The sequence below is a fragment of the Dendrobates tinctorius genome, unplaced genomic scaffold (genome assembly GCF_039654945.1).
Source record: "Dendrobates tinctorius isolate UK_male_01 unplaced genomic scaffold, ASM3965494v1 ptg000515l, whole genome shotgun sequence".
NCBI lineage: Eukaryota > Metazoa > Chordata > Amphibia > Anura > Dendrobatidae > Dendrobates > Dendrobates tinctorius.
In genome coordinates this window covers 609581-634076 of record NW_027362174.1, presented here as the reverse complement: position 1 = coordinate 634076, position 24496 = coordinate 609581, and the positions used below count along the sequence as shown (strand labels likewise).

The window sequence follows — 24496 nt, the reverse complement described above, 5'->3', positions numbered from 1 at the left end:
TTCTTCTCCCTCATCTTTCTCTTCTTCTCCCTCAGTTTTCTCTTCTTCTCCCTCATCTTTCTCTTCTTCTCTCTCATCTTTCTCTTCTTCTCCCTCAGTTTTCTCTTCTTCTCCCTCACGTTCCGTGGACATCTTGCAGACTTCGTCACTAGCGCCGTCTTTTCCTGACTAGTCTCTTTTCTTTCTCTTTGTCCCTCTTAGTAACTGCCGCAGCCAATCAATGGCACCGCTTTTTCGCCCTGCTAGCTGATTGGCTGGTAAGGCGAACAGTCGGTGTTCAGTGTTCTCTCCTCGGCTCTCGCGTTCTCCTGCAGACAAAGAGCACGAGCTCAGATACCGCTCCGCCCCTGGGTTCCTTTCAGCCAATCAGCACTGCCCTGCCCTCCCCACCGCGCTTTTCCGGGAGCCAATCGTCATTTAAATCCGAACTCTGTGCACACTGGCCCCGCCCCCTGCCTGGGGCCAGTTTTCCGAACGTACTAAGTGCGGTCTTCTCCCCTAGTGTGGGGGGGTCTCTGTCCTAAGGTCTCGGGAGCGTAATGATTCGGGGGCTGTCCGGGGATTCCGGTTCTCCTCACAGGTTTCCCCTCCTCTTTTCTAGGTCTCTCCAGGTGGTGTCTTGAACCTCGTGTTCAGGAGAGCTGTGTCCGGTCGGTCCCTGCCCGCCTCCCCCGGCAGTGTAATGGTACAGTCCAGCAGTTGCCGGTTGGCGCCGCGGCTCATAGAATGAAATGTGACGAGCGGAGACGGGAGCGAGCACGGGAGCGAGCAGCGCGCGGCAAGACCCTGAGCCGCTCATCATGCCGTACTCCGCCGCCGCCGAGCTGCTCTTCTACATCGAGATGGACCCTCCGCCTCCTCCAGGTACCCGCGACCCCCGGATATAGCCCCCCAGAGAGATGTAACCGGAGCGTCCCCCGGATATAGCCCCCCAGAGAGATGTAACCGGAGCGACCCCCGGATATAGCCCCCCTGAGAGATGTAACCGGAGCGTCCCCCGGATATAGCCCCCCAGAGAGATGTAACCGGAGCGACCCCCGGATATAGCCCCCCAGAGAGATGTGACCGGAGCGTCCCCCGGATATAGCCCCCCTGAGAGATGTAACCGGAGCGTCCCCCGGATATAGCCCCCCAGAGAGATGTAACCGGAGCGACCCCCGGATATAGCCCCCCAGAGAGATGTAACCGGAGCGTCCCCCGGATATAGCCCCCCAGAGAGATGTAACCGGAGCGACCCCCGGATATAGCCCCCCAGAGAGATGTAACCGGAGCGACCCCCGGATATAGCCCCCCAGAGAGATGTAACCGGAGCGTCCCCCGGATATAGCCCCCCAGAGAGATGTAACCGGAGCGACCCCCGGATATAGCCCCCCAGAGAGATGTGACCGGAGCGTCCCCCGGATATAGCCCCCCTGAGAGATGTAACCGGAGCGTCCCCCGGATATAGCCCCCCAGAGAGATGTAACCGGAGCGACCCCCGGATATAGCCCCCCAGAGAGATGTAACCGGAGCGTCCCCCGGATATAGCCCCCCAGAGAGATGTAACCGGAGCGACCCCCGGATATAGCCCCCCAGAGAGATGTGACCGGAGCGTCCCCCGGATATAGCCCCCCTGAGAGATGTAACCGGAGCGTCCCCCGGATATAGCCCCCCAGAGAGATGTAACCGGAGCGACCCCCGGATATAGCCCCCCAGAGAGATGTAACCGGAGCGTCCCCCGGATATAGCCCCCCAGAGAGATGTAACCGGAGCGACCCCCGGATATAGCCCCCCAGAGAGATGTAACCGGAGCGACCCCCGGATATAGCCCCCCAGAGAGATGTAACCGGAGCGTCCCCCGGATATAGCCCCCCAGAGAGATGTAACCGGAGCGACCCCCGGATATAGCCCCCCCAGAGAGATGTAACCGGAGCGACCCCCGGATATAGCCCCCCAGAGAGATGTAACCGGAGCGACCCCCGGATATAGCCCCCCAGAGAGATGTGACCGGAGCGACCCCCGGATATAGCCCCCCAGAGAGATGTAACCGGAGCGACCCCCGGATATAGCCCCCCAGAGAGATGTAACCGGAGCGACCCCCGGATATAGCCCCCCAGAGAGATGTAACCGGAGCGTCCCCCGGATATAGCCCCCCAGAGAGATGTAACCGGAGCGTCCCCCGGATATAGCCCCCCAGAGAGATGTAACCGGAGCGTCCCCCGGATATAGCCCCCCAGAGAGATGTAACCGGAGCGACCCTCGGATATAGCCCCCCAGAGAGATGTAACCGGAGCGACCCCCGGATATAGCCCCCCAGAGAGATGTAACCGGAGCGACCCCCGGATATAGCCCCCCAGAGAGATGTAACCGGAGCGACCCCCGGATATAGCCCCCCAGAGAGATGTAACCGGAGCGACCCCCGGATATAGCCCCCCAGAGAGATGTAACCGGAGCGACCCCCGGATATAGCCCCCCAGAGAGATGTAACCGGAGCGACCCCCGGATATAGCCCCCCAGAGAGATGTGACCGGAGCGAGCCCCGGATATAGCCCCCCCAGAGAGATGTAACCGGAGCGACCCCCGGATATAGCCCCCCAGAGAGATGTAACCGGAGCGACCCCCGGATATAGCCCCCCAGAGAGATGTGACCGGAGCGACCCCCGGATATAGCCCCCAGAGAGATGTAACCGGAGCGACCCCCGGATATAGCCCCCCAGAGAGATATAACCGGAGCGACCCCCGGATATAGCCCCCCAGAGAGATGTAACCGGAGCGACCCCCGGATATAGCCCCCCAGAGAGATGTAACCTGAGCGACCCCCGGATATAGCCCCCCAGAGAGATGTAACCGGAGCGACCCCCGGATATAGCCCCCCAGAGAGATGTAACCGGAGCGACCCCCGGATATAGCCCCCCAGAGAGATGTAACCGGAGCGACCCCCGGATATAGCCCCCCAGAGAGATGTAACCGGAGCGACCCCCGGATATAGCCCCCCAGAGAGATGTAACCGGAGCGACCCCCGGATATAGCCCCCCAGAGAGATGTAACCGGAGCGACCCCCGGATATAGCCCCCCAGAGAGATGTATCCGGAGCGACCCCCGGATATAGCCCCCCAGAGAGATGTAACCGGAGCGACCCCCGGATATAGCCCCCCAGAGAGATGTAACCGGAGCGTCCCCCGGATATAGCCCCCCAGAGAGATGTAACCGGAGCGACCCCCGGATATAGCCCCCCAGAGAGATGTAACCGGAGCGACCCCCGGATATAGCCCCCCAGAGAGATGTAACCGGAGCGACCCCCGGATATAGCCCCCCAGAGAGATGTAACCGGAGCGACCCCCGGATATAGCCCCCCAGAGAGATGTAACCGGAGCGACCCCCGGATATAGCCCCCCAGAGAGATGTAACCGGAGCGACCCCCGGATATAGCCCCCCAGAGAGATGTAACCGGAGCGACCCCCGGATATAGCCCCCCAGAGAGATGTAACCGGAGCGACCCCAGGATATAGCCCCCCAGAGAGATGTGACCGGAGCGACCCCCGGATATAGCCCCCCAGAGAGATGTGACCGGAGCGACCCCCGGATATAGCCCCCCAGAGAGATGTAACCGGAGCGACCCCCGGATATAGCCCCCCAGAGAGATGTAACCGGAGCGACCCCCGGATATAGCCCCCCAGAGAGATGTAACCGGAGCGACCCCCGGATATAGCCCCCCAGAGAGATGTAACCGGAGCGACCCCCGGATATAGCCCCCCAGAGAGATGTAACCGGAGCGACCCCCGGATATAGCCCCCCAGAGAGATGTAACCGGAGCGACCCCCGGATATAGCCCCCCAGAGAGATGTAACCGGAGCGTCCCCCGGATATAGCCCCCCAGAGAGATGTGACCCCCGGATATAGCCCCCCAGAGAGATGTAACCGGAGCGACCCCCGGATATAGCCCCCCAGAGAGATGTAACCGGAGCGACCCCCGGATATAGCCCCCCAGAGAGATGTAACCGGAGCGTCCCCCGGATATAGCCCCCCAGAGAGATGTGACCCCCGGATATAGCCCCCCAGAGAGATGTAACCGGAGCGTCCCCCGGATATAGCTCCCCAGAGAGATGTAACCGGAGCGTCCCCCGGATATAGCCCCCCAGAGAGATGTAACCGGAGCGACCCCCGGATATAGCCCCCCAGAGAGGTGTAACCGGAGCGACCCCCTGATATAGCCCCCCAGAGAGATGTAACCGGAGCGTCCCCCGGATATAGCCCCCCAGAGAGATGTAACCGGAGCGACCCCCTGATATAGCCCCCCAGAGAGATGTAACCGGAGCGACCCCAGGATATAGCCCCCCAGAGAGATGTAACCGGAGCGACCCCCTGATATAGCCCCCCAGAGAGATGTACCCGGAGCGACCCCCGGATATAGCCCCCCAGAGAGATGTAACCGGAGCGACCCCCTGATATAGCCCCCCCAGAGAGATGTACCCGGAGCGACCCCCGGATATAGCCCCCCAGAGAGATGTAACCGGAGCGACCCCCGGATATAGCCCCCCAGAGAGATGCAACCGGAGCGACCCCCGGATATAGCCCCCCAGAGAGATGTGACCGGAGCGACCCCCTGATATAGCCCCCCAGAGAGATGTAACCGGAGCGGCCCCCTGATATAGCCCCCCAGAGAGATTTAACCGGAGCGACCCCAGGATATAGCCCCCCAGAGAGATGTAACCGGAGCGACCCCCGGATATAGCCCCCCAGAGAGATGTAACCGGAGCGACCCCCGGATATAGCCCCCCAGAGAGATGTAACCGGAGCGACCCCCTGATATAGCCCCCCAGAGAGATGTAACCGGAGCGACCCCCGGATATAGCCCCCCAGAGAGATGTAAACGGAGCGACCCCCTGATATAGCCCCCCAGAGAGATGTAACCGGAGCGACCCCCGGATATAGCCCCCCAGAGAGATGTGACCGGAGCGACCCCCGGATATAGCCCCCCAGAGAGATGTGACCGGAGCGACCCCCGGATATAGCCCCCCAGAGAGAGGTAACCGGAGCGTCCCCCGGATATTGCCCCCCAGAGAGATGTAACCGGAGCGACCCCAGGATATAGCCCCCCAGAGAGATGTAACCGGAGAGACCCCCTGATATAGCCCCCCAGAGAGATGTACCCGGAGCGACCCCCGGATATAGCCCCCCAGAGAGATGTAACCGGAGCGACCCCCGGATATAGCCCCCCAGAGAGATGTAACCGGAGCGACCCCCGGATATAGCCCCCCAGAGAGATGTAACCGGAGCGACCCCCGGATATAGCCCCCCAGAGAGATGTAACCGGAGCGTCCCCCGGATATAGCCCCCCAGAGAGATGTGACCCCCGGATATAGCCCCCCAGAGAGATGTAACCGGAGCGACCCCCGGATATAGCCCCCCAGAGAGATGTAACCGGAGCGACCCCCGGATATAGCCCCCCAGAGAGATGTAACCGGAGCGTCCCCCGGATATAGCCCCCCAGAGAGATGTGACCCCCGGATATAGCCCCCCAGAGAGATGTAACCGGAGCGTCCCCCGGATATAGCCCCCCAGAGAGATGTAACCGGAGCGACCCCCGGATATAGCCCCCCAGAGAGATGTGACCCCCGGATATAGCTCCCCAGAGAGATGTAACCGGAGCGTCCCCCGGATATAGCCCCCCAGAGAGATGTAACCGGAGCGACCCCCGGATATAGCCCCCCAGAGAGGTGTAACCGGAGCGACCCCCTGATATAGCCCCCCAGAGAGATGTAACCGGAGCGTCCCCCGGATATAGCCCCCCAGAGAGATGTAACCGGAGCGACCCCCTGATATAGCCCCCCAGAGAGATGTAACCGGAGCGACCCCAGGATGTAGCCCCCCAGAGAGATGTAACCGGAGCGACCCCCTGATATAGCCCCCCAGAGAGATGTACCCGGAGCGACCCCCGGATATAGCCCCCCAGAGAGATGTAACCGGAGCGACCCCCTGATATAGCCCCCCCAGAGAGATGTACCCGGAGCGACCCCCGGATATAGCCCCCCAGAGAGATGCAACCGGAGCGACCCCCGGATATAGCCCCCCAGAGAGATGCAACCGGAGCGACCCCCGGATATAGCCCCCCAGAGAGATGTGACCGGAGCGACCCCCTGATATAGCCCCCCAGAGAGATGTAACCGGAGCGGCCCCCTGATATAGCCCCCCAGAGAGATTTAACCGGAGCGACCCCAGGATATAGCCCCCCAGAGAGATGTAACCGGAGCGACCCCCGGATATAGCCCCCCAGAGAGATGTAACCGGAGCGACCCCCGGATATAGCCCCCCAGAGAGATGTAACCGGAGCGACCCCCTGATATAGCCCCCCAGAGAGATGTAACCGGAGCGACCCCCGGATATAGCCCCCCAGAGAGATGTAAACGGAGCGACCCCCTGATATAGCCCCCCAGAGAGATGTAACCGGAGCGACCCCCGGATATAGCCCCCCAGAGAGATGTAACCGGAGCGACCCCCGGATATAGCCCCCCAGAGAGATGTAACCGGAGCGACCCCCGGATATAGCCCCCCAGAGAGATGTAACCGGAGCGTCCCCCGGATATAGCCCCCCAGAGAGATGTGACCCCCGGATATAGCCCCCCAGAGAGATGTAACCGGAGCGACCCCCGGATATAGCCCCCCAGAGAGATGTAACCGGAGCGACCCCCGGATATAGCCCCCCAGAGAGATGTAACCGGAGCGTCCCCCGGATATAGCCCCCCAGAGAGATGTGACCCCCGGATATAGCCCCCCAGAGAGATGTAACCGGAGCGTCCCCCGGATATAGCCCCCCAGAGAGATGTAACCGGAGCGACCCCCGGATATAGCCCCCCAGAGAGATGTGACCCCCGGATATAGCTCCCCAGAGAGATGTAACCGGAGCGTCCCCCGGATATAGCCCCCCAGAGAGATGTAACCGGAGCGACCCCCGGATATAGCCCCCCAGAGAGGTGTAACCGGAGCGACCCCCTGATATAGCCCCCCAGAGAGATGTAACCGGAGCGTCCCCCGGATATAGCCCCCCAGAGAGATGTAACCGGAGCGACCCCCTGATATAGCCCCCCAGAGAGATGTAACCGGAGCGACCCCAGGATGTAGCCCCCCAGAGAGATGTAACCGGAGCGACCCCCTGATATAGCCCCCCAGAGAGATGTACCCGGAGCGACCCCCGGATATAGCCCCCCAGAGAGATGTAACCGGAGCGACCCCCTGATATAGCCCCCCCAGAGAGATGTACCCGGAGCGACCCCCGGATATAGCCCCCCAGAGAGATGTAACCGGAGCGACCCCCGGATATAGCCCCCCAGAGAGATGCAACCGGAGCGACCCCCGGATATAGCCCCCCAGAGAGATGTGACCGGAGCGACCCCCTGATATAGCCCCCCAGAGAGATGTAACCGGAGCGGCCCCCTGATATAGCCCCCCAGAGAGATTTAACCGGAGCGACCCCAGGATATAGCCCCCCAGAGAGATGTAACCGGAGCGACCCCCGGATATAGCCCCCCAGAGAGATGTAACCGGAGCGACCCCCGGATATAGCCCCCCAGAGAGATGTAACCGGAGCGACCCCCTGATATAGCCCCCCAGAGAGATGTAACCGGAGCGACCCCCGGATATAGCCCCCCAGAGAGATGTAAACGGAGCGACCCCCTGATATAGCCCCCCAGAGAGATGTAACCGGAGCGACCCCCGGATATAGCCCCCCAGAGAGATGTGACCGGAGCGACCCCCGGATATAGCCCCCCAGAGAGATGTGACCGGAGCGACCCCCGGATATAGCCCCCCAGAGAGAGGTAACCGGAGCGTCCCCCGGATATTGCCCCCCAGAGAGATGTAACCGGAGCGACCCCAGGATATAGCCCCCCAGAGAGATGTAACCGGAGAGACCCCCTGATATAGCCCCCCAGAGAGATGTACCCGGAGCGACCCCCGGATATAGCCCCCCAGAGAGATGTAACCGGAGCGACCCCCGGATATAGCCCCCCAGAGAGATGTAACCGGAGCGACCCCCGGATATAGCCCCCCAGAGAGATGTAACCGGAGCGTCCCCCGGATATAGCCCCCCAGAGAGATGTAACCGGAGCGACCCCCTGATATAGCCCCCCAGAGAGATGTACCCGGAGCGACCCCCAGAGAGATGTAACCGGAGCGACCCCCGGATATATCCCCCCAGAGAGATGTAACCGGAGCGACCACCGGACATAGCCCCCCTGAGAGATGTAACCGGAGCGACCCCCGGATATAGCCCCCCAGAGAGATGTAATCGGAGCGACCCCTGGATATAGCCCCCCAGAGAGATGTAACCGCAGCGACCCCCGGATATAGCCCCCCAGAGAGATGTTAACGGAGCGACCCCTGGATATAGACCCCCAGAGAGATGTAACCGGAGCGACCCCAGGATATAGCCCCCCAGAGAGATGTAACCGGAGCGACCCCCGGATATAGCCCCCCAGAGAGATGTAACCGGAGCGACCCCCGGATATAGCCCCCCAGAGAGATGTAACCGGAGCGACCCCCGGATATAGCCCCCCAGAGAGATGTAACCGGAGCGACCCCCGGATATAGCCCCCCTGAGAGATGTAACCGGAGCGACCCCCGGATATAGCCCCCCTGAGAGATGTAACCGGAGCGACCCCCGGATATAGCCCCCCAGAGAGATGTAACCGGAGCGACCCCCGGATATAGCCCCCCAGAGAGATGTAACCGGAGCGACCCCCGGATATAGCCCCCCAGAGAGATGTAACCGGAGCGACCCCCGGATATAGCCCCCCAGAGAGATGTAACCGGAGCGACCCCCGGATATAGCCCCCCAGAGAGATGTAACCGGAGCGACCCCCGGACATAGCCCCCCTGAGAGATGTTACCGGTGCGACCCCCGGATATAGCCCCCCAGAGAGATGTAACCGGAGCGACCCCCGGATATAGCCCCCCAGAGAGATGTGACCCCCTGATATAGCCCCCCAGAGAGATGTAACCGGAGCGACCCCCGGATATAGCCCCCCAGAGAGATGTAACCGGAGCGACCCCCCGGATATAGCCCCCCAGAGAGATGTAACCGGAGCGACCCCCGGATATAGCCCCCTAGAGAGATGTAACCGGAGCGACCCCCGGATATAGCCCCCCAGAGAGATGTAACCGGAGCGACCCCCGGATATAGCCCCCCAGAGAGATGTAACCGGACCGACCCCAGGATATAGCCCCCCAGAGAGATGTAACCGGAGCGACCCCCGGATATAGCCCCCCAGAGAGATGTGACCGGAGCGACCCCCGGATATAGCCCCCCCAGAGAGATGTAACCGGAGCGACCCCCGGATATAGCCCCCCAGAGAGATGTAACCGGACCGACCCCAGGATATAGCTCCCCAGAGAGATGTAACCGGAGCGACCCCCGGATATAGCCCCCCAGAGAGATGTGACCGGAGCGACCCCCGGATATAGCCCCCCCAGAGAGATGTAACCGGAGCGACCCCCGGATATAGCCCCCCCAGAGAGATGTAACCGGAGCGACCCCCGGATATAGCCCCCCAGAGAGATGTAACCGGAGCGACCCCCGGATATAGCCCCCCAGAGAGATGTAACCGGAGCGACCCCCGGATATAGCCCCCCAGAGAGATGTGACCGGAGCGACCCCCGGATATAGCCCCCCAGAGAGATGTGACCGGAGCGACCCCCGGATATAGCCCCCCAGAGAGATGTAACCGGAGCGACCCCCGGATATAGCCCCCCAGAGAGATGTAACCGGAGTGACCCCCGAATATAGCCCCCCAGAGAGATGTAACCGGAGCGTCCCCCGGATATAGCCCCCCAGAGAGATGTAACCGGAGCGACCCCAGGATATAGCCCCTCAGAGAGATGTAACCGGAGCGACCCCCGGATATAGCCCCCCAGAGAGATGTAACCGGAGCGACCCCCGGATATAGCCCCCCAGAGAGATGTAACCGGAGCGACCCCCGGATATAGCCCCCCAGAGAGATGTAACCGGAGCGACCCCCGGATATAGCCCCCCAGAGAGATGTAACCGGAGCGATCCCCAGATATAGCCCCCCAGAGAGATGTAACCGGAGCGACCCCTGAATATAGCCCCCCTGAGAGATGTATCCGGAGCGACCCCCGGATATAGCCCCCCAGAGAGATGTAACCGGAGCGACCCCCGGATATAGCCCCCCAGAGAGATGTAACCGGAGCGACCCCCGAATATAGCCCCCCTGAGAGATGTATCCGGAGCGACCCCCGGATATAGCTCCCCAGAGAGATGTATCCGGAGCGACCCCCGGATATAGCCCCCCAGAGAGATGTAACCGGAGCGACCCCCGGATATAGCCCCCCAGAGAGATGTAACCGGAGCGACCCCCGAATATAGCCCCCCTGAGAGATGTATCCGGAGCGACCCCCGGATATAGCCCCCCAGAGAGATGTAACCGGAGCGACCCCCGGATATAGCCCCCCAGAGAGATGTAACCTGAACGACTCCCGGATATCGCCCCCCAGAGAGATGTGACCCCCGGATATAGCCCCCCAGAGAGATGTAACCGGAGCGACCCCCGGATATAGCCCCCCAGAGAGATGTAACCTGAACGACTCCCGGATATCGCCCCCCAGAGAGATGTGACCCCCGGATATGGCCCCCCAGAGAGATGTAACCGGAGCGACCCCCGGATATAGCCCCCCAGAGAGATGTAACCGGAGAGACCCCCGGATATAGCCCCCCAGAGAGATGTAACCGGAGCGACCCCCGGATATAGCCCCCCAGAGAGATGTGACCGGAGCGACCCCCGGATATAGCCCCCCAGAGAGATGTAACCGGAGCGACCCCCGGATATAGCCCCCCAGAGAGATGTAACCGGACCGACCCCAGGATATAGCCCCCCAGAGAGATGTAACCGGAGCGACCCCCGGATATAGCTCCCCAGAGAGATGTAACCGGAGCGACCCCCGGATATAGCCCCCCAGAGAGATGTGACCGGAGCGACCCCCGGATATAGCCCCCCCAGAGAGATGTAACCGGAGCGACCCCCGGATATAGCCCCCCCAGAGAGATGTAACCGGAGCGACCCCCGGATATAGCCCCCCAGAGAGATGTAACCGGAGCGACCCCCGGATATAGCCCCCCAGAGAGATGTAACCGGAGCGACCCCCGGATATAGCCCCCCAGAGAGATGTGACCGGAGCGACCCCCGGATATAGCCCCCCAGAGAGATGTGACCGGAGCGACCCCCGGATATAGCCCCCCAGAGAGATGTAACCGGAGCGACCCCCGGATATAGCCCCCCAGAGAGATGTAACCGGAGGGACCCCCGAATATAGCCCCCCAGAGAGATGTAACCGGAGCGTCCCCCGGATATAGCCCCCCAGAGAGATGTAACCGGAGCGACCCCAGGATATAGCCCCTCAGAGAGATGTAACCGGAGCGACCCCCGGATATAGCCCCCCAGAGAGATGTAACCGGAGCGACCCCCGGATATAGCCCCCCAGAGAGATGTAACCGGAGCGACCCCCGGATATAGCCCCCCAGAGAGATGTAACCGGAGCGACCCCCGGATATAGCCCCCCAGAGAGATGTAACCGGAGCGATCCCCAGATATAGCCCCCCAGAGAGATGTAACCGGAGCGACCCCCGGATATAGCCCCCCAGAGAGATGTATCCGGAGCGACCCCCGGATATAGCCCCCCAGAGAGATGTAACCGGAGCGACCCCCGGATATAGCCCCCCAGAGAGATGTAACCGGAGCGACCCCCGAATATAGCCCCCCTGAGAGATGTATCCGGAGCGACCCCCGGATATAGCTCCCCAGAGAGATGTATCCGGAGCGACCCCCGGATATAGCCCCCCAGAGAGATGTAACCGGAGCGACCCCCGGATATAGCCCCCCAGAGAGATGTAACCGGAGCGACCCCCGAATATAGCCCCCCTGAGAGATGTATCCGGAGCGACCCCCGGATATAGCCCCCCAGAGAGATGTAACCGGAGCGACCCCCGGATATAGCCCCCCAGAGAGATGTAACCTGAACGACTCCCGGATATCGCCCCCCAGAGAGATGTGACCCCCGGATATGGCCCCCCAGAGAGATGTAACCGGAGCGACCCCCGGATATAGCCCCCCAGAGAGATGTAACCGGAGCGACCCCCGAATATAGCCCCCCTGAGAGATGTATCCGGAGCGACCCCCGGATATGGCTCCCCAGAGAGATGTAACCGGAGCGACCCCCGGATATAGCCCCCCAGAGAGATGTAACCTGAACGACTCCCGGATATCGCCCCCCAGAGAGATGTGACCCCCGGATATGGCCCCCCAGAGAGATGTAACCGGAGCGACCCCCGGATATAGCCCCCCAGAGAGATGTAACCGGAGAGACCCCCGGATATAGCCCCCCAGAGAGATGTAACCGGAGCGACCCCCGGATATAGCCCCCCAGAGAGATGTGACCGGAGCGACCCCCGGATATAGCCCCCCAGAGAGATGTAACCGGAGCGACACCCGGATATAGCCCCTCAGAGAGGTGTCACCGCTGCGACCCCCGGATATGGCCCCCCCAGAGAGACTTAACCGGTGCGACTCCCGAATATACAGTAGCTCCCCATAGACATGTAACCGGTACGACCCCTGGATGTAGCCCCCCAGAGAGATGTAACTCTCTCGCATATAACCCCCCAAAATACAACCGAGTGCGACCCCCATATATAGCCCCCCAGTATGTAACCCCCTATAATACGGACCTAGTGCGACCCCAGGATGTAGCCCCCCAGGATACGGACCAAATGCAAATGTGACACCCAGATATAGCCCCCCCAGAGAGATGTAACAGGTGTGACCCACGGATATAGACACCCCCCTGAAAACTGACCGAGTGCCACTCCCAAACATAGTCCCCCAGGATACTGACCATATTCGATCCATGGATATAGCCCTCCAGGATGCAGCCCCCCCAGGATACTGCCCATTGTGACCCTCGGATTATGCAGTCCCCCTGGATGGAGCCTCCCAAGATACAGTCTGAGCGTGAACCCTGGGATATAACCTCCCCCTAAGATGCAGCCCCCCCAGAATACAGAGTGCATCCCCCGGAATATAACCACCCACCCAGGATGCAGCATTCTGAAATGTTAACCCCTGATATAACTCCCCCGTCCCCCATATGCAGACCCCCAGAATACGGACCGAATGTGACCTCCGGATATAACCCTCAGATGCAGTCCCCCAGGATTCCGACCGACTGTGGCCCCCAGGATATACTCCAGGATAAATTTCAAGCTCGGCCTCCATATATGACCCCACAGGATACGGTCCAAGTGCAGCCCCCGGGATATAACTACCCCTAGGGTACGGTCCGGGCATGGCCCCGGAAAGACCCCCAGGATGCAGCCACCCCAAAGGATACGGACCGACTGTGGTTCCTAGGATATAACTACCCTCCAGGATACGGTTTGAGCGCGACCCCCAAGATACGGTCAGAGTGCAACCCCGGAAAATAACCATGCCCCAGCATACGGTCCGAGTGTAACTACCTATTAGGATGCTTCCCCCAGGATACTCCCCGAGTGCAGACCCAGGATATAACCAACCCCCAGTTTGCATTCCCCCTGGATACGGTCCCAGCACGCTTCCAAATATGGTCTAAGTGCTATTCCCAGTATATTACCACCCCCAGGATGCAGCCCCCCCAGGATAATGTCTGAGCGTGGCCCCCAGGATACAGTCCTAGAAGGGCTCCCGAGATATAAACAGCCCCCAGGATACGGTCCGAGTGCGACACCTGGTATACGGTACGAGTGCAGCTCCCTAAATATGAAGCCCCACCTGGATACAGTTAGAGTATGGCCCCCAACGATATAGATGAACAGAGCAGAAGTGTGACCCCTGAAATATTAACCACCTCCCCCAAGATACGGTCCGAGTGCAGCTCCCTGACCTGGGATACAGTCCGAGTGTGATCCGTCAGGATGTAACCGTTACTACTCGAGTAAGCCCCCGCTTCACCCAGGATACTGTCCTAGTCTCACCTGGCAGCTCTGAGAAGTCACTGGCTGTATTATATAATGAAGGGAGCGCATCTTGAGTGAAGGGCGCCAGTGGAGGGGTCTCCCCGGGGTGCAAGTCCCTGTACGGTAATGATCTGTGGGACTCTCAGTGGATGGAGGGGTCTCGCCGGGGTGTGGGGCCCTGTACGATACTGACCTGTAGGGCACTCAGTGGATGGAGGGGTCTCCCCGGGGTGCAGGGCCCTGTGTGGTAATGATCTGTAGGGCACTCAGTGGATGGAGTCGTCTCCACGGGATGTGGGTCCCATACAGTTATGATCTGTAGGGCACTCAGTGGATGGAGGGGTCTCCCCGGGGTGTGGGTCCCATACAGTTATGATCTGTAGGGCACTCAGTGGATGGAGGGGTCTCCCCGGGGTGTGGGTCCCATACAGTTATGATCTGTAGGGCACTCAGTGGATGGAGGGGTCTCCCCGGGGTGTGGGTCCCATACAGTTATGATCTGTAGGGCACTCAGTGGATGGAGGGGTCTCCCCGGGGTGTGGGTCCCATACAGTTATGATCTGTAGGGCACTCAGTGGATGGAGGGGTCTCCCCGGGGTGTGGGTCCCATACAGTTATGATCTGTAGGGCACTCAGTGGATGGAGGGGTCTCCCCGGGGTGTGGGTCCCATACAGTTATGATCTGTAGGGCACTCAGTGGATGGAGGGTTCTCCCCCGGGGTGTGGGTCCCATACAGTCATGATCTGTAGGGCACTCAGTGGATGGAGGGGTCTCCACGGGGTGTGGGTCCCATACAGTCATGATCTGTAGGGCACTCAGTGGATGGAGGGGTCTCCCCGGGGTGTGGGTCCCATACAGTTATGATCTGTAGGGCACTCAGTGGATGGAGGGGTCTCCGCGGGGTGTGGGTCCCATACAGTCATGATCTGTAGGGCACTCAATAGAATCATAGAATCGTAGAGTTGGAAGGGACCTCCTGGGCCATCTGGTCCAACCCCCTGCTCAAAGCAGGATTCGCTAAATCATCCCAGTCAGATGTCTGTCCAGCCTCTGTTTGAAGACTTCCATTGAAGGAGAACTCACCACTTCTCGTGGCAGCCTGTTCCACTCATTGATCACTCTAACTGTCAAAAAGTTTTTTCTAATATCTAATCTGTGTCTCCTCCCATTCAGTTTCATCCCATTGCTTCTAGTCTTTCCTTGTGCAAATGAGAATAAAATTGATCCTTCTACAATGTGACAGCCCTTTAGATATTTGTAGACAGCTATTAAGTCTCCTCTCAGTCTTCTCTTTTGCAAACTAAACATTCCCAAATCCTGCAACCTTTCCTCATAAGACAGGGTTTGCAGACCGGTCACCATTCTGGTCGCTCTTTTCTGAACTTGCTCCAGTTTGTTGATGTCTTTTTTAAAATGTGGTGCCCAAAACTGGACACAATATTCCAGATGAGGTCTGACCAAAGAGGAGTAGAGGGAAATAATGACTTCACGTGATCTAGACTGTATGCTTCTGTTAATACATCCTAGAATTGCATTTGCCTTTTTTGCTGCTGCATCAATAGAATGCAGCAGCAACCATCCACTCAGTGGATGGAGGGGTCTTCCCGGGGTGTGGGTCCCATACAGTTATGATCTGTAGGGTACTCAGTGGATGGAGGGGTCTCCCCGGGGTGTGGGTCCCATACAGTTATGATCTGTAGGGCACTCATTGGATGGAGGGGTCTCCCCGGGGTGTGGGTCCCATACAGTTATGATCTGTAGGGCACTCAGTGGATGGAGGGGTCTCCCCGGGGTGTGGGTCCCATACAGTTATGATCTGTAGGGCACTCAGTGGATGGAGGGGTCTCCCCGGGGTGTGGGTCCCATACAGTTATGATCTGTAGGGCACTCAGTGGATGGAGGGGTCTCCCCGGGGTGTGGGTCCCATACAGTTATGATCTGTAGGGCACTCAGTGGATGGAGGGTTCTCCCCCGGGGTGTGGGTCCCATACAGTCATGATCTGTAGGGCACTCAGTGGATGGAGGGGTCTCCACGGGGTGTGGGTCCCATACAGTCATGATCTGTAGGGCACTCAGTGGATGGAGGGGTCTCCCCGGGGTGTGGGTCCCATACAGTTATGATCTGTAGGGCACTCAGTGGATGGAGGGGTCTCCGCGGGGTGTGGGTCCCATACAGTCATGATCTGTAGGGCACTCAGTGGATGGAGGGGTCTTCCCGGGGTGTGGGTCCCATACAGTTATGATCTGTAGGGCACTCAGTGGATGGAGGGGTCTCCGCGGGGTGTGGGTCCCATACAGTCATGATCTGTAGGGCACTCAGTGGATGGAGGGGTCTTCCCGGGGTGTGGGTCCCATACAGTTATGATCTGTAGGGTACTCAGTGGATGGAGGGGTCTCCCCGGGGTGTGGGTCCCATACAGTTATGATCTGTAGGGCACTCATTGGATGGAGGGGTCTCCCCGGGGTGTGGGTCCCATACAGTTATGATCTGTAGGGCACTCAGTGGATGGAGGAGTCTCCCCGGGGTGTGGGTCCCATACAGTTATGATCTGTAGGGCACTCAGTGGATGGAGGGGTCTCCCCGGGGTGTGGGTCCCATACAGTTATGATCTGTAGGGCACTCAGTGGATGGAGGGGTCTCCGCGGGGTGTGGGTCCCATACAGTTATGATCTGTAGGGCACTCAGTGGATGGAGGGGTCTCCCCGGGGTGTGGGTCCCATACAGTTATGATCTGTAGGGCACTCAGTGGATGGAGGGGTCTCCCCGGGGTGTGGGTCCCATACAGTTATGATCTGTAGGGCACTCAGTGGATGGAGGGGTCTCCCCGGGGTGTGGGTCCCATACAGTTATGATCTGTAGGGCACTCAGTGGATGGAGGGGTCTCCCCGGGGTGTGGGTCCCATACAGTTATGATCTGTAGGGCACTCAGTGGATGGAGGGGTCTCCCCGGGGTGTGGGTCCCATACAGTTATGATCTGTAGGGCACTCAGTGGATGGAGGGTTCTCCCCCGGGGTGTGGGTCCCATACAGTCATGATCTGTAGGGCACTCAGTGGATGGAGGGGTCTCCACGGGGTGTGGGTCCCATACAGTCATGATCTGTAGGGCACTCAGTGGATGGAGGGGTCTCCCCGGGGTGTGGGTCCCATACAGTTATGATCTGTAGGGCACTCAGTGGATGGAGGGGTCTCCGCGGGGTGTGGGTCCCATACAGTCATGATCTGTAGGGCACTCAGTGGATGGAGGGGTCTTCCCGGGGTGTGGGTCCCATACAGTTATGATCTGTAGGGCACTCAGTGGATGGAGGGGTCTCCGCGGGGTGTGGGTCCCATACAGTCATGATCTGTAGGGCACTCAGTGGATGGAGGGGTCTTCCCGGGGTGTGGGTCCCATACAGTTATGATCTGTAGGGTACTCAGTGGATGGAGGGGTCTCCCCGGGGTGTGGGTCCCATACAGTTATGATCTGTAGGGCACTCATTGGATGGAGGGGTCTCCCCGGGGTGTGGGTCCCATACAGTTATGATCTGTAGGGCACTCAGTGGATGGAGGGGTCTCCCCGGGGTGTGGGTCCCATACAGTTATGATCTGTAGGGCACTCAGTGGATGGAGGGGTCTCCCCGGGGTGTGGGTCCCATACAGTTATGATCTGTAGGGCACTCAGTGGATGGAGGGGTCTCCGCGGGGTGTGGGTCCCATACAGTTATGATCTGTAGGGCACTCAGTGGATGGAGGGGTCTCCCTGGGGTGTGGGTCCCATACAGTTATGATCTGTAGGGCACTCAGTGGATGGAGGGGTCTCCCCGGGGTGTGGGTCCCATACAGTTATGATCTGTAGGGCACTCAGTGGATGGAGGGGTCTCCCCGGGGTGTGGGTCCCATACAGTCATGATCTGTAGGGCACTCAGTGGCTGGAGGGGTCTCCCCGGGGTGTGGGTCCCATACAGTTATGATCTGTAGGGCACTCAGTGGATGGAGGGGTCTTCCCGGGGTGTGGGTCCCATACAGTTATGATCTGTAGGGCACTCAGTGGCTGGAGGGGTCTCCCCGGGGTGTGGGTCCCATACAGTTATGATCTGTAGGGCACTCAGTGGATGGAGGGGTCTCCCCGGGGTGTGGGTCCCATACAGTTATGATCTGTAGGGCACTCAGTGGATGGAGGGGTCTCCCCGGGGTGTGGGTCCCATACAGTTATGATCTGTAGGGCACTCAGTGGATGGAGGGGTCTCCCCGGGGTGTGGGTCCCATACAGTCATGATCTGTAGGGCACTCAGTGGCTGGAGGGGTCTCCCCGGGGTGTGGGTCCCATACAGTTATGATCTGTAGGGCACTCAGTGGATGGAGGGGTCTCCCCGGGGTGTGGGTCCCATACAGTTATGATCTGTAGGGCACTCAGTGGCTGGAGGGGTCTCCCCGGGGTGTGGGTCCCATACAGTTATGATCTGTAGGGCACTCAGTGGATGGAGGGGTCTCCCCGGGGTGTGGGTCCCATACAGTTATGATCTGTAGGGCACTCAGTGGATGCAGGGGTCTCCCCCGGGGTGTGGGGCTGTGAGCATCAGAGGTTGTGGGTTATAAAAATCACCTAGACAGGTTAACGATGCAACTACAGCTCTAGCAAAAAATTAAGAGACCACTGTAAAATTTTCAGTCTGATTTTTCTCTTTATATTTTTGAGTAAAATGTAAATTGCTCTTTTATTCTATAAACTTCTGACAACTTGTCTCCGAATTTCCAAGCAATACATTTTGTATTTATTTTCAGAAAAGGAGAAATGGTCAAGATACCAAAAAAATGCAGAGTGCTTGTAGACCTCAAATAATGCAAAGAAAACAAGTCCATAATCATTTAGAAACAACAATACTAATGTTTTACCTCAGGAAGAGTTCAGAAATCAGTATTCTGTGGAATCCCCATGATTGTTAACCCCAGCTTTCCTGCGTCTTGGCTGCTTTCCTCCAGTCTCTCACACGGCTTTTGGGTGACCTTATGCCGCTCCTGGTACACACATGTCAGCAGTTCTTCTTTGTCTGATGGCTTGTGACTCTCCATCTTCCTCCTGATTACATTCTAGAGGTTTTCAGTGGGGTTCAGGTCTGGAGATTGGGTGGCCATGACAGGGGTGTGATGTGCGGGTCCTTCATCCACACATTGATTCACCTAGCTGTGTGGCATGGTGCATTGTCCTCAGAGTTGGGGAACATTGCCTGAGCAGAAGGAATTGGCTGTTTTTCCAGGATAACCTTGTATGGGGCTTGATTCATATGTCCTTCACAAAGATTAACCTGCCCAATTCCAGCCGTGCTGAAGCCTCCCCAGATCATCACCGATCCTCCACCAAATTTCACAGTGGGTGCAAGACACTGTGGCTTGTACGCCTCTCCAGGTCTCTGTCTAGCCATTTTACCAGATGTTGGGCAAAGCTGAAAATTAGACTCATCAGAGAAGATTACCTTACTCCAGTCCTCTATGGTCCAATTCTTATGGTCTTTGGCAAACTTCAGCCTGGCTCCCCTTTGCTTCTCATTGATGAAAGGCTTTTTTTCTAGCTGACTTGAGCCCTGCCTCTAGGAGCCTGTTACAATCTGTTCTTGCCATGGACTTCACTCCAGCTGCCATTTGCCATTCCTTTTGTAAGTCACTTGATGTCAGTGGAGAGTGGTTTTTGCCCCCTGCCAGTCTGTCACTTTGTTGTCCCCAATGTCTGCTGCTTGACCTTGTTGTAATGGACTGCAGGCATAAGCTCCCGTCACACTCAGCGACCCCGACAATGATACGACCTAGAAGGGATTGTTGCTGCATCGCTATGTGGTTGCTGGTGAGATGCCAAACAGTCAGATCTTCCCAACGACGCAGCAACGATACGGCGACCTGTAGTGATCTTTAACAATGTTGGCAAATCCACGACTGTGTGTCTCGCTTCTGAGTCGCTAACGAGGTCGTTGGTAAGGTGTCAAACATACCGATGCATAACCCCATAGTGAAATTGTAAAGAAAACACAGAAACCCAGTAAAAAAATCCTTTAATTGAAATGATGACACAGACTCCTTTATTCTTAATTAAACCATACTTAATCCATGCGAAGCCCTCGATCTCCTGTAATAAAAGTAAAATAAAAAAGCAACAATATACCTGTCCGTTGTTGTGTCCTACGCAGTAATCCATATCTTGGGGATATACAGTTTGCAACCTGGACAGTGCTAAGATGCCACCGCTCCGGCTGAAAACCACAGGTGAATGAGGTGATGGTGCCGGTGCAGTGACTAGCGATGACGTCACTGATGCTGCGCTCCCTCACAGCCTGAACGGCGCTGAATTCTGGACCATGGGAAAATGCACTGGCAGCGTTTTTTCACCATCCATTCAAGTCAATTGATGAAAAACGCTGAAAGAAGTGACATGCTGTATGTCAGAAAAACGCAGCAAAGCACAAAATCCTGATGATACAAAAAACAATGTGTGTGCAGGAGATTTCTTTAATGTCATAGGCTGATACTGTAAAAAGCAGCATAAAAAATGCTTGCGAAATGCTCAGACAGAGCCGATACGTCGCCCTGCCATGTGGGTTGAATACATTTTGCACACTTTTTCTACCAAGACTAAGGAGTGCTGCCTTCGTTTTTTGGTATTTGTATCCTTTGGGCAATGCGCGGACGGGTTGTCTGGGGGCCGTGCACCCGAAGAGCGGTATTGTGCCGTCCCATTGTTTGTACATTTGTATAATAGGCGATTTGTATGGACGCCACTTTGTATCACTGGCTTTATACCCATTACCAATATCTTTGTTAGTGGTTTCCGTAAATTTTGTAGTTTGGTTCCCTCCATCCTTCATGTGTTTTTATCGTCTCTTATATTTTAATATTATTACTTAAGAAAAAAATATGTAGAAAAAATATAATTTTCTTATGCTACTTTGTTGAGACGACGTTTCTGTGCATCGACCTTTGACTCTTGTCCTGTGATTGGCGCTTGGAGCCTCGGTTCCCCGGCACTATGGCGGCTTTCACATGTTACAGAAGGCGATAATCTCCAGAATGGAGACTTGTCCTCATCTTCCATCCTGTATGTAATAATGTGGCGATCGGTCATCTATAATGTAATCGCCTCCCCGCCCCCACCTTGTTTTAATTTTTTTTCTTTTTATTCTTTTTCATGATTTTATACTTCTGTGCACACCTCATATCCTCTCTGATGTTTCAGCCCTTCCCCCCAAACTCCAGAAGTCAATGAGTCCCGTGTGCAGCAGCCGCAGTAAGGATGGTGCCAGCACGAAGCCCCTTAAAGACATAGAGTGGTACTGGGGGGACATCTCAAGGTAAAGGCTCTCGTGGCTGCTGTATGCCAACCTCGTGTTGTAATATGGGGTCTCAGCTCTTTGAGCTCTCTTTTCAGGGAAGAAGTAAATGATAAGCTACGTGATATGCCGGATGGGACGTTTCTGGTTCGCGATGCTTCTACCAAGATGCATGGAGATTACACGCTCACCCTCCGGTAAGCAGTGATGAATGATGCCGTCTCCTGGGTAGTGAGGTCACCTCTGTGGGGCGAGCTATGGACGCCATCTCCTGGGTAGTGAGGTTACCACTGATGTGTGAGCTATGGACGCCATCTCTTGGGTAGTGAGGTCACCTCTGCTCGACAAGCTGTGGATGCCGTCTCCTGGGTAGTGAGGTCACCTCTGCTGGGCGAGCTGTGGACGCCGTCACCTCTGCTTGGCGAGCTATGGACACCATCTCCTGGATAGTGAGGTCACCTCCTCTGCAGGGCGCGCTATGGACACCGTCTCCTGGAAATTGAATTTACCTCTTCTGGGCGAGCTGTGGACACCATCTTCTGCGTAGTGATGTCACCTCTGTTGGGTGAGCTATGGATGCCGACTCCTGGGTAGTGAGATCACCTCTGCTGGGCGAGCTGTGGACACCATCTCCTGTGTAGTGTGGTCACCTCTGCTGGGTGAGCTATGGATGCCGACTCCTGGGTAGTGAGGTCACCTCTGCAGGGCAAGCTATGGACGCCGTCTCCTGGGTAATAAGGTCACCTCCGCTGGACGAGCTGTGGGTGCCGTCTCATGGTTAGCGAGGTCTCCTCTGCGGTGCGAGGTATGGACACTGTCTCCTGGGTAGCGAGGTCACCTCTGCAGATCAAGCTATGGATGCTGTCTCCTGGGTAGTGAGGTCACCTCTGCTGGGCGAGCTAGGGATGCCGTCTCGTGGGTAGTGAGGTCACCTTCGCTGGGCGCGCTGTTGACACCGTCTCCTAGATAGTGACGTTACCTCTGCGGGGCCAGCTATTATTATTATTATACATTTATATAGCGCCATTTATTCCATGGCGCTTTACATGTGGAAAGGGGAAATATAGACAAGTACAATAAACGTGCAAGACAAGGGACACAAAAGTACAGAAGGAGAGAGGACCCTGCCTGCGAGGGCTCACAGTCTACAGGGATGGATGAGGATGCACTAGGAGAGGGTAGAGCATGTCGTGCGGTGGTTCAGTAGACTGTGGATCATTGCAGGCTGTAGGCTTGTTGGAACAGGTGGGTCTTCAGGTTCTTCTTGAAGGTTTCCGTTGATGGTGAGAGTCTGATGTGTTGCGGGGAGGCCAGAGAGTAGCAAGTTGCAGTAGTTGAGGCGGGAGATAAGGGCGTGCACTAGTGTTTTTGTGGTTTCATGGTTGAGGAATGCGCGGATCCGTGAAATATTTTTGAGTTTGAGGCGATAGAAGGAGGCGAGGGCTTGGATATGTGGTTTGAAAGAGAGGGCAGAGTCGAGGATCACCCCGAGGCACCGAGCATGCGGGACTGGGGAAAGCGAGCAGCCATTGATGGATAGGTCTGGTGGAGGGGTAGAGTGAGATGGGGGAAAGATGATGAATTCTGTTTTGTCCATGTTCAGTTTGAGAAAGCGAGCAGAAAAGAAGGCTGAGATAGCAGACAGACATTGTGGGATTTCAGTCAGTAAGGAGGCGAGGTTGGGTCCAGATAGGTAGATCTGCGTGTCATCGGCGTAGAGGTGGTACTGCAAGCCCTGGGATTCTATGAGCTGTCCCAGGCCGAAGGTGTAGATGGAGAAGAGTAGGGGTCCTAGGACTGAGTCTTGAGGAACACCGACAGACAGGAGACGAGGTGAGGAGGTGATGTGTGAGAGGGAGACACTAAATGTTCGGTCTGCTAGGTATGATGAGATCCAGGATAGGGCCAAGTCTGTGATGCCAAGAGATGAGAGAATCTGTAGCAGGAGGGAATGGTCCACGGTGTCGAAGGCAGAAGACAGGTCCAGGAGAAGGAGGACAGAGTAGTGTCGCTTGCTCTTGGCGGTAAGTAGGTCGTTAGTGACTTTAGTTAGGGCAGTTTCAGTTGAGTGATGCGGCCGGAAGCCAGATTGTAACCGGTCAAAGAGGGAACAGGAGGAGAGGTGGGAGGACAGTTCAAGATATTCATGCTGTTCCAGTAGTTTTGAGGCGTAAGGGAGAAGAGATATCGGGCGATAGTTAGACACAGAGGATGGGTTGAGGGAGGGCTTTTTGAGGATGGGTGTGATTGAAGCATGTTTGAAGGATGAGGGAAAGACACCATTTGTAAGTGAAAGGTTGAAGAGGTGTGTTAGAGTTGGGATGAAGACTGTGGCAAAGTTAGGGATGAGGTGGGATGGGAGCGGGTCAAGCGTGCAAGTGGTGAGGTGTGATCTTGACAGGAGGGTGGAGAGCTGATCTTCTGTCATGGTGTAGAAGCTGGCTTTGGAAGAACAGGGCTGAGCGGCTAAGAGGGGCATTGGGGGCTGCGGTCCAAAGCTTTCACTGATCGTATCGATCTTCTGCTTAAAGAAGGAGGCAAAGTCATCAGCAGAAATGAGAGGAGAGGGAGGAGGTGCTGGGGTATGGAGTAGAGAATTGAAAGTGTTGAAAAGCTGTTTAGGGTTGTGAGACAGTGAGGATATGAGGGATGCAAATGGAAGCTATGGACACCGTCTCCTGGGTAATATGGTCAACTCCGCTGGACGAGCTGTTGGCGCCGTCTCATGGGTAGTGAGGTCATCTCCGCAGGGCACGATATGGACGCCTTCTCATAGGTAGTGAGGTCATCTCCGCAGGCACGATATGGACGCCTTCTCATAGGTAGTGAGGTCACCTCCGCAGGGCACGATATGGACGCCTTCTCATAGGTAGTGAGGTCATCTCTGCAGGGCACGATATGGATGCCGTCTCATAGGTAGTGAGGTCATCTCCGCAGGGCACGATATGGACGCCTTCTCATAGGTAGTGAGGTAATCTCCGCAGGCACGATATGGACGCCTTCTCATAGGTAGTGAGGTCATCTCCACAGGGCACGATATGGACGCCTTCTCATAGGTAGTGAGGTCATCTCCGCAGGGCACGATATGGACGCCTTCTCATAGGTAGTGAGGTCATCTCCGCAGGGCACGATATGGACGCCTTCTCATACGTAGTGAGGTCATCTCCGCAGGGCACGATATGGATGCCGTCTCATAGGTAGTGAGGTCATCTCCGCAGGG

General features: G+C 57.3%; 1 protein-coding gene across 2 annotated transcripts in view; it reads left to right on the top strand.

The window, feature by feature from the left end:
* Window positions 1-444: 444 nt before the first annotated feature.
* Window positions 445-24496, top strand: part of PIK3R3 (phosphoinositide-3-kinase regulatory subunit 3) — a 36068-nt gene continuing 12016 nt past the window's right edge. Inside the window, exons 1-4 of one of the 2 annotated variants that reach the window (XM_073565002.1) lie at window positions 445-525; window positions 602-864; window positions 21183-21297; window positions 21375-21473. In XM_073565002.1, the coding sequence (XP_073421103.1) occupies window positions 801-864; window positions 21183-21297; window positions 21375-21473 (278 nt within the window). In that variant the 5' untranslated portion in view covers window positions 445-525; window positions 602-800. Of the gene's footprint in view, window positions 526-601; window positions 865-21182; window positions 21298-21374; window positions 21474-24496 lie in introns of those variants that run through there. The other variant, XM_073565003.1, reaches the window with a different exon arrangement.